This window comes from Sus scrofa, chromosome 6, assembly GCF_000003025.6.
Source record: "Sus scrofa isolate TJ Tabasco breed Duroc chromosome 6, Sscrofa11.1, whole genome shotgun sequence".
Taxonomy (NCBI): Eukaryota; Metazoa; Chordata; class Mammalia; order Artiodactyla; family Suidae; genus Sus; species Sus scrofa.
In genome coordinates, this window is record NC_010448.4 from 48,698,592 (window position 1) to 48,713,181 (window position 14,590).

The 14,590-nt window shown below is 52.6% G+C and overlaps 2 protein-coding genes across 3 annotated transcripts; both read right to left on the minus strand.

Moving 5' to 3' along the window:
• Positions 290 to 3,857, minus strand: SERTAD1 (SERTA domain containing 1). Its single transcript, XM_003355914.3, has 2 exons — positions 3,684 to 3,857; positions 290 to 1,718 (listed from the first exon to the last, which is right to left on the minus strand). The coding sequence occupies exon 2, from the start codon at positions 1,716 to 1,718 to the stop codon at positions 999 to 1,001; it is 720 nt and encodes a 239-aa protein (XP_003355962.1). The 5' UTR covers positions 3,684 to 3,857; the 3' UTR covers positions 290 to 998.
• Positions 10,473 to 14,522, minus strand: SERTAD3 (SERTA domain containing 3). Of its 2 annotated transcripts, none has more exons than XM_005655821.3 (2): positions 14,465 to 14,522; positions 10,473 to 11,718 (listed from the first exon to the last, which is right to left on the minus strand). In XM_005655821.3, the coding sequence occupies exon 2, from the start codon at positions 11,710 to 11,712 to the stop codon at positions 11,119 to 11,121; it is 594 nt and encodes a 197-aa protein (XP_005655878.1). In that variant the 5' UTR covers positions 11,713 to 11,718; positions 14,465 to 14,522; the 3' UTR covers positions 10,473 to 11,118.

The following is a 14,590-nucleotide window of genomic DNA, read 5'->3' on the forward strand; positions in this document are numbered from 1 at the left end:
ACCAACCTCCGGTGGCTTTATTGCGGAATCAGCTTCCAGGCTCCCTTATCCCCTGCCCAAAGAGAGACTGGAGACCTGGGAGTGGATTTGGTTCAAAAGTCGCTGGTCTTCTTGGTTTTTTCACCATTTTCCTGGAGAGCTGGCCCTCAGAGACTCCATCCAGCCTCCAGCGTTTGTGCTTGAATTTCTGGCTCATTCTGAAAGGTCCCTTCTGCTCCCACCCCCAGGCCCCAAGACACAGAAGTAGATTCCAGACAAGGACCAGATTTCATTTTTAATCAGTGGCCTGGGGCTTCTCCCCTGCTGCCGCCACCTCTGTTACGTACACACACAGGCACATCAGGGAGACCTGGCTGAGTATATTCCAGGAGTCTTCTAAGGGGACCAGTTACCAGACCCAACTGGTCTACTTCTCAGACCAAAAAGCAGTACAGTTTGAAACCTAGCTCTTCAAGAGAGGACCTCTTGGAGCCTCAATTTTCCCAGCTGTGTAATGGGGATAATAATAATGCCCCTCTGGTTATGAGGATTAAATGAGTTAACACACATCAAGGGCTTAGAACGGTGCTGGGGTTGGGTGTGCAGTCCACGCTTGATCCATGTTATAGGTTATTATCTTACCCTCGCCTTAGCCCAGAAACAAAGCAGTACACAGATTTGAGACTTCCCAGGACCGGCTTTAATTTCACAGAACTGGTTGGGGTCTCTTCCCACATCAGTGAAAAGGGATACTAGGCTTTGACCTCTGGGAATTCAACACTGGGCCTGGTCCAATCACATTCCAGCCACCAGGTCCTGGCATTTCATCACAGGAGCCCATCCCAGACTCCCCCCATCGGCCATAAGTGAAGGGGATGGAGGGTGGAGGTAAACTTGCCCAGGACAGGATTCCTTCTCTCCAAAGTCCCTCTCTAGGGAAGCCGGCTGTGTCTTTAAGGAGAGTTGGTCCAGCCACCAGGCTCAGTTTCGACACCAGCTCACCACTCCATCCCTGGGGGTCAGCGCCCCGGCCCTGGTGGCCGCTCCAGTGCCTGTGTGCCTACCAGCACGTCCATGAGGTAGTCCAGCTCGGCCTCGTCCAGCTCTGGAGCTTCCTCCTTGCCTGGCCCACCCTCCGGGCTGGATTTGTGGCCCTCAGAGGCTGGTGCCCAAAGTTCACTGTCATACATGGAGGTGTCAATGTCCTCAAACAGGCCCTCAAGCCCATCGTCCAGCAGACAGCCAGTGGCCGGGCCCAGTAGGTCCAAGGCACCCAGGCTGGGTGGGGCTCCCCCAGTGGGGCGGCCTGGTGGCCCCTCATCTACCAGGGGCTGGGGGGCCTGACTCAGGCCCTCAATATGGCTGAGGTCCTCCAGGAGGCTGGCCATGGAGGCCGAGAGGGCGGCGTCCGAGCTGGTCAGCAGGTTGTCCACCACACCAGGGGATGTAGGCGGGGTGGGCACAGGTGGCAGAGCAGCCGCGGGTGCCATGGACGCCTGGATTCGCCGTAGCGTGTTCACAACCAGCACCAGGTGCCGCAGGTCCGGCTCACTCTGCCGCAGGCTGTGATGGAGCTTGAGCACCGAAAGGTCGAAGAGGGAACTGGAGGCCACCGACTGGGGTGCCTGTGCCACTGCTGGGTGGCCAGAATCCAGCCACCAGGCGTCAACTGCCAGGGCTTCCTTCTCCTCCTCCTCCTCCTCCTCCCGCTTTCGCTTCAGGCCCTTGCTCAGCATCATCTGCAAGGAAGGACAGTCAGTCAGTTATGGAAAGCCAACGTGAAGTTCTGACAACTGCTGTGTGATCTTGGGCAAATCACTTAACCTCTCTGACCTTAGCCTTTCTTAGGGAAACTTTAGAATATGAATGATATTTGTATCTATTTCCAAGAGGTTTTGTTTGTTTGGTTTTGGTCTTTTTAGGGCCACACCAGCATTATATGGGAGTTCCCAGGGTAGGTATTGAATTGGAGCTGTAGCTGCTGGCCACATCCACAGCAATGCGGGATCCGAGCCTCATTTGTGACCTACACCACAGGTCACAGCAACCCTGGATCCTTACCCACTGAGCGAGGCCCAGGAGGGAACCCTCATCCTCATGGATAAGAGTTGGGTTTGTTACCCCTGAGCCATGACAGAAACTCCCCTAGAGGTGTTTTAAGGAATAAGTGAGATACGAAAAGAACTTACAACAGTGAATACGTATACAATAACTCCCATAAATAATACTATTAATATAACTATTATTTATTTCTTCAGTGAAACATGTAAAATGTCCAATAGTCTAAACTTTCTTTTAACCTGCGAGGCAGCTGTTTCACGTGCTTTAATCTAATATTTATTGGGGTGCCTACTAATAGTATCAGACAACCAATACATAAACAAATACAGGAAGTGTTAGAAGGTGCTAGGAAGATACCAAAAGGATCTGAGCATAGTCAGGGAAGGCTCCCCCTCCGAGGTGACTTTGACAATCTTTGTTTGTTTGTTGGCTGGGCCTGTGGCATGTTGAGGTGACATTTGAAATGAGCCCTTAAGTATGAGAAGGAAGTAGCCATGGAAGAACCTGGGGGAAGGCATTCCGGGAATAAAGGACAACCGCAAAGGCAAAGAAAGTCTTAGAGGCTGGAACAGCTTGAACTGAAAAAAAACTCTGAGGTCAGTACACAGGGCGACATGGGGGCAGGGAGGGAGAAGAGCGAGTTGGAGAGGAGGCAGAGGCAAGGAGCTTGGAGTTTATTGTGAGTGTGGTGGGCAGTCACTGAAGAGTTCTGAGCAGGGAAGAGAGTCGCGTTGTGGACTGATTAGGTTTCCAGAAGATCCCCTAGGCTGCTTTGGGGAGCAGGGACAGGGAGGGAGGCTGGAAGAGTGTGGCACTGCGATCCATTGGAGGCTTGGGGTGGGCGATGATGGTGACTTGGGAGTAAAAGGCGGTAGTGGCCATGGAAGGAAGTTGGTCGATTCAGGATTTATTTGAGAGGCAGAATGGACAGAGCTTGCCGGACAATCCTGATAGGCACAGGGGTCACCGAGAGAAGTTTGAGAACCCACACTTTGCCCGGGGTGGTGCCCTGGCCCAACCTGATTTTTTAAATCGGGCAGCCTGCAGGGTACAGTGGGTACTGGGATCCTTGCCTAGCAGGACTTTAAGACGGACCGCTCACACTACTCAAAACTGGGTCCTCTCTTCCTTCCCAGCCGACCCGGGAGTCCGGAACCGCAGGAATTCAGCCCCCACCCCCGACTCCTCCCCCGTGTTCCGGCGCCCCCTAGCGGCCCCAGGACGGCTTTCTTCCGGGGACTCCGGCTCCTCAGACCCCCCCGGACCCTTTATGCTGCCGCGCGGGACGTGAACGTTCCTGCCAGCCGCCCGGGACCGTGCGAGCCGGAATACCCAGAGAGCTGTTCTGCTCTCTCGGCCTCCGCTCGCTTCCGGAAGGCAGTGGAGGCGACTCCTCCCGAAGCGGCGGCGGCGGGGGCGGGTGAGTCACACAGCCGGAGCCAGAGAGCCGGCGCCTCCGCCCCCTTCCCGGGCTGCGGCGTGATTCACCCGGCCCGGCCGGGGCGGACGGCCCTTAGAGGCCCGTGCGTCTCGATTCCAGACAGCCCTGGTTCGCACCTGCCGGACGCAGGGATCGAACCTGCCAAAGGACCCCGCGGCCAGTACCCCTTCTTTCCCCTGGTTTCTTCCCTTCATTTACATACCCAGCTCACAAACTGCCAATCAGGACGAAGAGGGAGCCACCCGCAGCCAATCAGGAAGCGGTGGCGGCAGCATTGCTCGCTCACTCTCCTCCAGCAACCGGAGCCTGGCTTGAGAGACGGAGTTCTGACTCCAGCGCACGACTTCAGGCTCTCCACTCCTCTTAGCTACCGCCCACTCCCCTGGAGGCCCCGCCCTCCACTCAGGGATTGGTCCTAGATGGCGATGGGCGGGGCCTATAGGGGGCAGGTTCGAAAGGAGGGGAAGTGGTCTTCAGGGCGCATGTCCGGGCAGCTTCGTGAAGGAACCGGGGAGAGAAGGTGGGGTGGCTCTTTGCCCTGTGGGACGGTAGAGGGTGGCGTTTGTGTCTCTCCTTGTGCTGCCCCCTCACACCTACCCCCGGCCCCGCCAATTCCAGCAGTTGAACTTCTTACTCACCCAGCCCCAACAGGGGTCTACACTCTAAGCCAGATAGACCCGGGGTTCAAATTCTCACTCGATGCGAGAACTTGGAAAGACGCTTGACATCTCTGAGTCTGTTAAATGGGAGATCTTCTTGCCTAGCTCTTGAGAGTTAGTAAAATTAAAATAAGGTCGTCTCTGTAAAAGCACTATATCAGACGCTACAGATGCTGGGCAGGTGTACTCAATTGTGGTTACAGGAACTAGGAAGGGAGGGGTGGGATGTCCCTGGAGCCCCTTCTTGGGCTCCCTTCCCTAAGTAGCTGTGTGACTTTGCACAAATGTTTTAGTTTCTTAGGAGCATCTCCGTTTCCCCACCTCTAAAATCAGACAAATAGCATCTGGCTCAGAGGGTTGTTTTTTTTTTTTTTTTTTTTTTTTTTGTCTTTTGTTGTTGTTGTTGCTATTTCTTGGGCATATGGAGGTTCCCAGGCTAGGGGTCGAATCGGAGCTGTAGCCACTGGCCTACGCCAGAGCCACAGCAACGCAGGATCCGAGCCGCGTCTGCAACCTACACCACAGCTCACGGCAACGCTGGATCGTTAACCCACTGAGCAAGGGCAGGGATCGAACCCGCAACCTCATGGTTCCTAGTCGGATTCGTTAACCACTGCGCCACGACGGGAACTCCAGAGGGTTGTTTTAAGGATTAAAAAACAATTGGTGCAAAACGTTGGAAGTGGTGTGTGACAACGTGTCCTTTCGTAGTAATGGCTGTTGTGGTAATAGCACAGTTCAAGGGGAGACACGCCGGATGGGATGAAGGTAGACAGCAGTTTTATACTTGTTGGCTAAACTGACAATGGGTCTTACCTTCTTCAGTAGCTCGTTTGCTAACTCTTCAGGCCCTATGGGAAGAACTGTTTGTGAATAAAGCCCTTGACCAAAGTAAGCCATCAAAAATGCTAACTAGACTGGTTGATTCAGACAGCGATTATCAATGGATGCTCAATCTCAAGTGTCTAGATCCAACTCCAATTTCTAGGGAACAGAGAGTGAAAAATTAAACACGAAGGCAATCAGGCAAATACACAATGTAGGCTGCCTACAGCACCACAGGGTTATCCTATCAGAAATTCAACTTCAAGAAAACACAAGAAGGGATTGGGGGAGGTAGATATTTCAGAATACCAGAGACTATATAATTTCTTTATTAAAACCAAATAGGCATCTGAATCTGCATTCAATCATGATTGGGGGCTGGGGTGGGCAGAAACTCCTATGAGAGATATTCTTGAGAAAATTGAGGAAATTTGAACATAGACTGGATACTAGATGATATCGCGGAATTTTAAATTCTCTTAGATGTGAAATGGATTAATAAGTGAGCATCCTTAATCTAAAGAGATGCCTGGAGTTCCCATCGTGGCGCAGTGGTTAACGAATCCGACTAGGAACCAGGAAGTTGCGGGTTTGGTCCCTGCCCTTGCTCAGTGGGTTAACGATCCGGCGTTGCCGTGAGCTGTGGTGTAGGTTGCAGACGCGGCTTAGATCCCGCGTTGCTGGGGCTCTGGCGTAGGCCGGTGGCTACAGCTCCGATTCGACCCCTAGCCTGGGAACCTCCATATGCCGTGGGAGCAGCCCAAGAAATGGCAAAAAGACAAAAAAAAAAAAAAAAAAAAAAAGAGATGCCTGCTGAACTACTATATTAGGGGTAGAATGTCTCCAATTTACTCTCCTTTGGTTCAGAAAAAAAAAAGTACGTATACAGATACACAAATGAAGATAAAGGAGACAAAATGTTAAATCTAGATGGGAGAATATTCAGGTGCACAGAATACATGCGGTTTTTTCCCCATCTCTTCTATGTACTCGAAATTTTTACTAATAAAAAGGTGAAATGCTAATTACAACAAGATCCCTGCTAGGCAAATTCACATAATTTCTCTCACAACCTATTTTTTGGGCCTGGTAAAAAAGGAGTCTCCAGGTGGCTCTTTCCAGGTCATACAGGGAAGAAGAGCTCCTAGGAGTCTGAGGAGTTTGACTAATGTGTATTGAACACCTACTGTGTTGAGGTACAGTTGTAAACAATGAGGGTACATCACTGGCTATACCTCACAGAGTTTCTCTTCTCATGGATAAAGGGACAGCGTGGAAAGAAAAGAAATATGGAGGAGTTCCCGTCGTGGCGCAGTGGAAATGAATCTGACTGGGAACCATGAGGAGGGGGGTTCAATCCCTGGCCTCGCTCAGTGGGTTAAGGATCCTGCGTTGCCATGAACTGTGGTGTAGGTCACAGACACAGCTTGGATCCTGTGTTGCTGTCGCTCTGGCGTAGGCCAGTGGCTACAGCTCTGATTCGACCCCTAGCCTGGGCATCTCCATATGCTGTGTTGCGGCCCTAAAAGGACAAAAGACAAAAAAAAAAAGGAAATATGGAAAAGAATTAATTGAGCATTTTCTGTGTTAGGCAGTGTTCTAGGCACTGAAGTTATGGCAGTAGGATTATAAACAATAACTCTTGGAGTTCCCTGGTGGCCTAGAGAGTTAAGGACCTGGTTTTGTCACTGCTGTGGTGCGGATTCCATCACTGGCCCAAGAACTTCTGCATGCCCCTGCAGCATAAAAAAAAAAAAGAAAAAAGAAAGAAAAGAAAAGAAAAGAAAAAAATCCCTGGTTGTGAGTAGGTGGACGATAAACGTAATAAAGCAATTATTGATGTCTTAGAAGGTGACAAGTGAAAGGCTGAGCAGGAGAATAGTGAAAGCGAGTGCAGTTGCGACAGGGAGCTGATGGTAGTGGAGGGCTCTCTGAAGAGGTGACATTGGCAGAAACCTGATGAAACGAGAGAGACAGTAAAACTCTGGAAGAAGAGTGTTCCAGCCAGAAGGAAGGACCAGTGCAAAGGCCCTGAGGTGGGAGGTGCTAGCTGTCTTAGACCGGAGGGAGGTAGGAGGTCAAGAAGTTTTCAGCCCTTTAGAGATTCTATGGGCCTTTATTCTCATTCTGAGTGGCATGAGAAGACCCAGGAAGATGAACAAATGCGGATAATTTCTGCTTCTGTTCAGTGACTTGAAGGAAATTAATAAGACGTGATCATAGTCCGGAGGACAGGTGCCCTGTAGCCGAGGTGGTCCGGGAGAGCCTCCCTGAGGAGGTGACATTGAAGCTGAGACCAGAAAGTGGAGAAGGAGCCAGGAATTCAAAGGGCTGGGGGAAGGGAGAAGGCGAGCGCACGGGCCTTGGGAAATGAAACCAGAAGCGAAGCCAAGGGCCGGGCAGGCCGGGGGAGGAGCCTCCGCCAGCTGGGGAGGGAGGGGCCGGGGGAGCGCCCCGCCCCGCGCCGGCCGGGCTCCCCGGGGAGCCCCCCCCTCCACGGAGGGTGGGCAGGTGGGAGGGACCGAGGTGGCCGGGGCCCATCCCCCACCGCGGACAGCGGGGGAGGGCAGATTGGGGAACTGTGGACTCTGCCCTCAGGGACCCGCTTCCCTCTGAAGGGCCAGCCTTTCCACTTTTCTCTTCCGTTCTCTGACAAGGCAGGAACGGGCCTCTCTCAGCCTCAGTTGGATCATCTGGAAAGTGGGGGTGCTCCTCATACTGGCCTCGTGGTACCAACAAGCTCCAGGATTCCTCTTCACTCCTGTCTCTTTAGGGCAGACGGTCTTTGTAAAAGTGAGTCAGCTCTACTTCCTCCACTGCTCAGCGTCCACCCGTGCCTTCCAGCTCACTGGGGTAAACCTCGAGTCCCCCAGGGACTCCCACAAGAGCCTACGTGATTTGCCCCCTCTACTTTCACCTCCTCTCCTAGTACTCTCTCCCTTGCTTCCTCTACTCCAGCCACACAGACCTCCAAATGGTCCCAAGAACATGCCACTCACACTCTGACCACAGGGCCTTTGCACTGGCTCCTCCTGCTGCCAGGATTGTTTCCCACAAATTCACATGGATCACTTCTCACCTCCTTCAGGTCTTTCTCAAGTGTTATCTTGTCAGTGAGGCCTTCTCTGCCCATCTCATCTATTTTTTAATTTTTATTTACTTTTTTTTCCTTTGGGGGGGACACACATGCAGCATATGGAGGTTCTCAGGCTAGGGGTAGACTCAGAGCTGCAGCTGCCAGCCTAAGCCAGAGTCACAGCCACAGCAACACCAGATCTGAGCTGCCTCTGTGATCTACACCACAACTTGCAGCAACACTGGATCCTTAACCCACTGAGCAAGACCAGGGATCAAACACGTCTCCTCGTGGATACTAGTCAGGTACTCCTGAGCCACAAGAGGAATGCCCTAATTTTTATTAAAAAAAAAAAAAATTTTGGCCACACCTGCAGTATGCAGAAGTTCTCAGGCCAGGAATTGAACCTGCACCACAGCAGTGACAACTGCCAGATCTGTAACCCACTGAGCCACCAGGGAACTCCTATTCCAACTCTTGAGGCAGGACATGGTGTGTTTGAAGAACATCAGAAAATAGTGTCGGTAGAGATGAGTTGAAACAGGTGGAAGGGAGGGTTGGCCATTGCAAGGTTGGGACTTCTTAATAACAGGAAAAAAAAAAATTGTGCCCACCTGTACCAAGCATAGTTCTTTTTTTGTTGTTGTTTTTTGTCCTTTTAGGGCCCCACCCATGGCATATGGAGGCTCCCAGGCTAGGGGTCCAATCAGAGCTGCAGCTGCCGGCCTACACCACACCTCATGGCAGCACTGGATCCTTAACCCACTGAGCAAGGTCAGGGATCGAACCTACGTCCTCATGGATACAACTTGGGTTCATAAACCGCTGAGCCACGGTGGGAACTCCCCAAGCATAGTTCTTTATGCAGTACAACATAACACCTCCCTTTCGAGGACTCCAACAGGAGGCTAAGCATAAAAAGGTCATAATTTGAGACTGGATTGATGTTACAAAGAAAATCCAACCATGCGAAGTGGTGGCGGTGGGGAGGTGTGCCCGGACGTGCTGAGCTGGGAAGGGCGGGGAAGATCTCTGTGAGAGGAGAGGATTGGTGAAACTAGCCAGGAAGTGTCTCTGGGCAGCTAACAGCAAGTGCAAAAGCCCTGCAGGGAGCTGAGTGGGGAGGGGAGAATGAGATTAAAGTGGGTAAGTCAGGAGCAAGATTGTCAGGCTTTGCCTGCCTCGGTGAAGTCGGGGTTTTATTTTGAGTGTGAGAAGTCACCAGTTTCAAGTTGGAGGAAGACATGATCCAGTGGGCATCCACATTGAGACGGGGACCTCACGCGCCTTCTTGAGATGCCCTTGACCAGCTGCTCTCTCTCCAGGCTGGAGACTGCCCCTCTCCAGACCGCCCCACCTGTTCGTGGTAAGTGACTTGTTTTTAGACTTAGATGCGATGCTCAGGAGGAGGACCTGCCTTTAAGCCAGAAAGCAAGGGCAAAAATCCCCTTCCTCTCCCTGCTTGTGGACTACACTCAGGTTCCTCCTCGCACGCCTTCCAGAAAAGTCCCTAATGCTGTGTACATACCTGCTGCCTTGTCTTTGAAGGTCTTTGTGGCCGCCTAGCCAGTGCAACAGTCTGTCACAGGGTGTTTTCCCTGGCCTCGCTCCCTCCCTCTCAGCAGCCTGGCTCACATCTCCTAAATAAATCATCAGAACCACTCTAGCCTAGGTTCTGCTTCCTAGCCAACAGTTTTCTAGAAAGATCTGCTTTTAGTAACATGGGGTCTCTGGGCATTTCTCTCTCCTCTGGGCCTCAGCAGCACATTTTCTACAATGAAAGTGTTGACTTTTAAGTGTCAGAGAGCCCTAGCCTTTGACATGTAACCCATGGGCCCGTTTTGCCCTCCTGTGTCCACCAATGTGGCTGAGGTGTCTAAATCTATCACGAAGCAACAAATACAATAGTTAAGAAGTCTCTGGAGGGAGACTGAACTTGAGTTCTAGTTCCTTGCTCCTTCCTAGCTATGCGACCCTGAGCAAGTGACCTGGCCTCTCACCTCAGGCTCCTCCCATGGAAAACATGGCAACAGGATCTTTTTTTTTTTTTTTTTTTTTTTTTTTGTCTTTTTGCCTTTTCTTGAGCCACTCCCCAGTGGCATATGGAGGTTCCCAGGCTAGGGGTCGAATTGGAGCAGTAGCCACCCGCCTACACCAGAGCCACAGCAACACCAGATCCAAGCCGCGTGTGCGACCTACGCCACAGCTCACGGCAACTCCAGATCCTTAACCCACTGAGCCAGGCCAGGGATCAAACCTGCAACCTCATGGTTCCTAGTCAGATTTGTTAACCACTGAGCCACAACGGGAACTCCAGGATCTATTTCGTATCCCTGCTCCAACTCTGACAGGGCAGAGATGCAGGAGTCTAGGGAACTTACCAGGTCCCTCCCACTGACCCACTAAAGTTTAGAAACTTTAGGCAACACCACCCCTTCCAAAATACTTTTATTAAAAAAAAAAAAATTACAATCAGAAAACAAAACAAAAAAACCCACCACAAAACCTGCCTTTCTATTAAATAATGCGGCATGGAGCAGTTTGGTTTCCACCCTATTGCACGTGGTCCGGCCTGGTCATGAATCAGGAGGCTGCTGGGACTGGGGTCCTATGAAGGAGGTGGGGTTCAGCCTGGGGAGGAGGCCAGCCCCTCCCATTCCCTAGAGGTGCAAGAGGCAGAAGCTGGGTTTCCATAGCAACCAGGCAGCACCTCCCTGTCATCCTTTGACAGGCCCAGCTTATCTTCCCTGAGGCCCCAGGGGACACGAGGGGAGTAGGAACTGGAGGGAAAGGCAGAAGAAATGTGGACGTGGGAAATCAGACTCCCAGAAACAGAGTCTCATTAAGGCATTTGCAACAGATAAATTAATTCAGGAAGACCCACCTTCACAGAAGGCTGCGATAACCAGACACACACACACATGCAAGACAGTTTGTGGAACCCTGAAATGGGAGCAAAGGAGGCCACAGTTACTGCTTAAAGCCTCCATATAAACACACACACACAGAGTTGCATCCAGGGATTTCAGCCCACCAAGGCTGAGATGGGGAAGGAGCGCCCCCTCCCCATCAAAGTTTTAGGATCCCAGAATGATTTCCATGATGTGATCTAGTTCATTCCACTCCCAGGAACCTGGGGCACAGAAGAGGTTGTGAGGAGGCTCGGGTGGGGTCAGTGCAGGCTCCTTCTCCACTGCCGATGTGTCAATGTCCAGGAAGAAGTCATCCAGGCCGGAGTCCCCTAGGTACCGGGAGCTCAGAGCTTCTAAGAAGACCGGATCGGGCTGGGGCAATACTTCATTCTGGGGACCTGGGGGAGCCACTGGATTGGGAGGGGGCTCAGTCTCATCCATGGAGGTCTCCAGCTCCCTGAGAATAGAGCCGATGGTGGTCGACAGGGAGAAGTCCTCCTCGCCCAGGAAGAGGGGCTCGGGGGGCAGGGCAGGTGCAGGCGTCAGGCAAAGCGCTGCTTGGAGTTGTTGGAGGGTGTTGTGGATGAGGACATGCCTTCGAAGGCTGGGTGCTCGGGGGCCCAGGCTTCGCTGGACTTTGTCTAGGGAGATGCGGAGCAGGGCTTGCTGGTAGCTCCGAAGGCCTGTGGGACTCCAGTCCCACTTCTCATCCTCTTCTTCCTCCTCCAAATCTGAGTGTTTCCTCTTCAAGCCTACCATGATGCCCTGTGGTAAGAAGAGGGGCAAGTGAGACACAGCAGGGTTAGTTCAAATCCTGAATCTCCTGTATGGCTGTTGATTTTTAATGGCCCAAATAAATCTCACAAGGCTAAGGAAGAGAGTATATGTATGTGATTAACAAAACAAGATCTGGACGCAAGACACAGCTGGGTTTGAATCCCACTTACTGGCCCATGTGGCCTCCAGTAGTGAATTTACTTCCTTGAGACTCAATTTCCTCATCTACAAGGAATCTTAATTCAAGTTCTGGAGTCTTAAGGCTGTTCTTTCACAATACTCTTATTTTCAAACACGACACACACAAGACAGATACTGAGTACAGACACCTGGCCTGCAAGTAGAGATTCCTAGGGTTGACTTCTGCCTTTCACACTGCTCAGCTGTGAGATCTTGGGAAGTGATACTACACGCACAATGAACAAGAGTTCATTGCCAGTTATTTATTGAAAAAAAATTTCTTTTTAGGCCGGCACCCTGTGGCATATAGAAGTTCCCAGGCTATAGGTCAAAATCGGAGCTTCAGCTGCTGGCCTACACCACAGCCACGCCAGATCCTAGCCACATCTGTGACCTACACCGCAGCTCACGGAAACGCCTGATCGTTAACCCACTGAGCAAAGCCAGGGATTGAACACCAGTCTCATGGATACTAGCTGGGTTCCTTACCGTCCAGTCACAACGGGAATTCCTCATTCAATATTTTTATTTGAGGAGTTCCCGACGAATCCGACTAGGAATCATGAGATTGCAGGTTCGATCCCTGGCCTTGCTCATTGGGTTAGGGATCCAGCATTGCCTTGAGCTGTGGTGTAGGTCGCAGACAAGGCTTGGATCTGGCGTGGCTGTGGCGAAGGCCGGCGGCTATAGCTCGGATTAGACCTCTAGCCTGGGAACCTCCACATGCCGCGGGTGCGGTCCTAGAAAAGACAAAAATATATATATTTCTTTAATTTGAAAACAAAATGAAACAAAAAATAAAATACAGGTCCACAATCACTTAAAAAATTTTTTTTTTGAATGTCTACTATATTCTAGCCACCTGGAACCCTGATAGGGAACCTATCTGTGGAGACTCTTCTTTTACAGAGAACAAATATTTTTCCTGACTGGGAGCTCTCGCAACAACAGTGAAAATACCTCCCTCACTCCCTCTGTGGTTGCCTTCAGGTTTCTCCAGCATGAGTCCGGTAGGAAAACTCGCCAGAACATTACTCACGCCAAGCCCCGCCCCCGACCAGCCCATCCAACCAGGCCCCCGCTCTCTACAGGCCCCGCCCCCTCGACGAAGTTCGAGTTCGGAACCCAGACACGCCCCAACTTGGTCCTTGGGGCTTATGGGAAATGTGGGCCAATAGCCTCCAGGTACACGTACTGACGTTGAACGCGCACTACAACCCCCGGAGGGCTCAGCAAGCCGCAGGGACGCACCTTCCCCGCCTTCCCTTAGGGCATGCGCAAAGCGGCCCGTGGTGGGTGGGGGAAGGGAACCCGGACGTCCAGCTGCCCGGCGCCCGCCGAGCCCCGCCCTCCGCTGCCTTCAGGGCTGCGGGTCTGAGCTCCACGCCCGAAACACCCCTCCCCCACCCGACTCCGATTCTAAACTGCTTTCTACCGGTCCTGCGGACCGTAGAAAGTCCCAAATTCTTCCATCAAACTACTCTCGGGTCCAGAGACCCAGGCCCCAACACATCGCTCAAAGACTTACAAATGCTCTCCGATGCGCTCTGTTCGGGCCGCTAGGTATCTGAATTTTGAGACCCTCCCCGTCAACTTTCCCCTATTCTCCGGTCTTTCAAATGCTTCTCAACCTCATCTCCGACTCCCCCTCCGGCTCCAAGACCTGACTGGGAACTCTCCTCTCCCCAGGACCCCTCTCCACCACTGCGTCTAGGAGATCGAGTCCTTGCCCCTATTTCTTTCGCTTCTCCAAATGCTCGGGATCACAGCGCAACGCCTCAAACTTTTTCCTGAACAGTAGTGCCCGACTTTAACTCGTCCCGGAGACCTGAATTATCCCAATCTTCAGATTTCCTGCCCCCAAAAGTTCCTTCCCTAGTTCTCTCGCTTCCCAAACACCCCGTGTCCCAGCTTCAGACTCCCTCCACTTGAAGACCCTGTCCCCAAAACTTCGCCTTCCTTTCAGGATCTCGAAACTCAGTCTCTCCAAACCTGCGCCCCCTACTCCCACCCATACCCCGCCTCCACAACTCTCCGGAGCGCCTCCACTTCCCTCAACCCAAGGCGGATCCCAAGCCAGGCAGCCACACCTCACCTCAACTGCCAGGTTCGCAACAACTACCTCCGGGAACGCCCGCGGCTTTGCGACCCTCCTTTGCGAGTGCTGGGTAGGGGCCGCGCTCACCACCCCGGGGCCTCTCGGTCTGGCCTCAGGCCCACCCAGCTCCGCCCGGAGCCGAGCCGCGAACCATGATTGGCTGGAGTCCTGCCCACCGCAGGGCGCGGATTGGCTAGGCGGAGCTACCGCCTGTCGCCTGGAGACGCCGGACCCGCCTTCCCCTCCTTCGCTCCGCGGACCTTTTAAAGGATTCTGACTTGCCGGGAGGCAGGGCCACCTCTCTAGGGTGGATGTTGCACCAAAACTGTTTCTTTCAACTCGGCTACTGTCCTCGCTCCAAGACCGTCTTCATTGCTCTCTGCGACCCCTTTATACCAAGCCTGGACCCAGTCGCGGAGGAAGATTGACAGGCACGCCCGGCCCCACCCCGCTTACCGGGAGGACCCCGCTGCGCCTCTCACGAAGGCCGCGCCCCTAGCTTTGGAGGGCGGACCCTGCGGAGGAGGAGGATGACGCACCGAAGGCCAGCCAATAGTTTGGTGCGGCCTGTGTTGCCTGGGA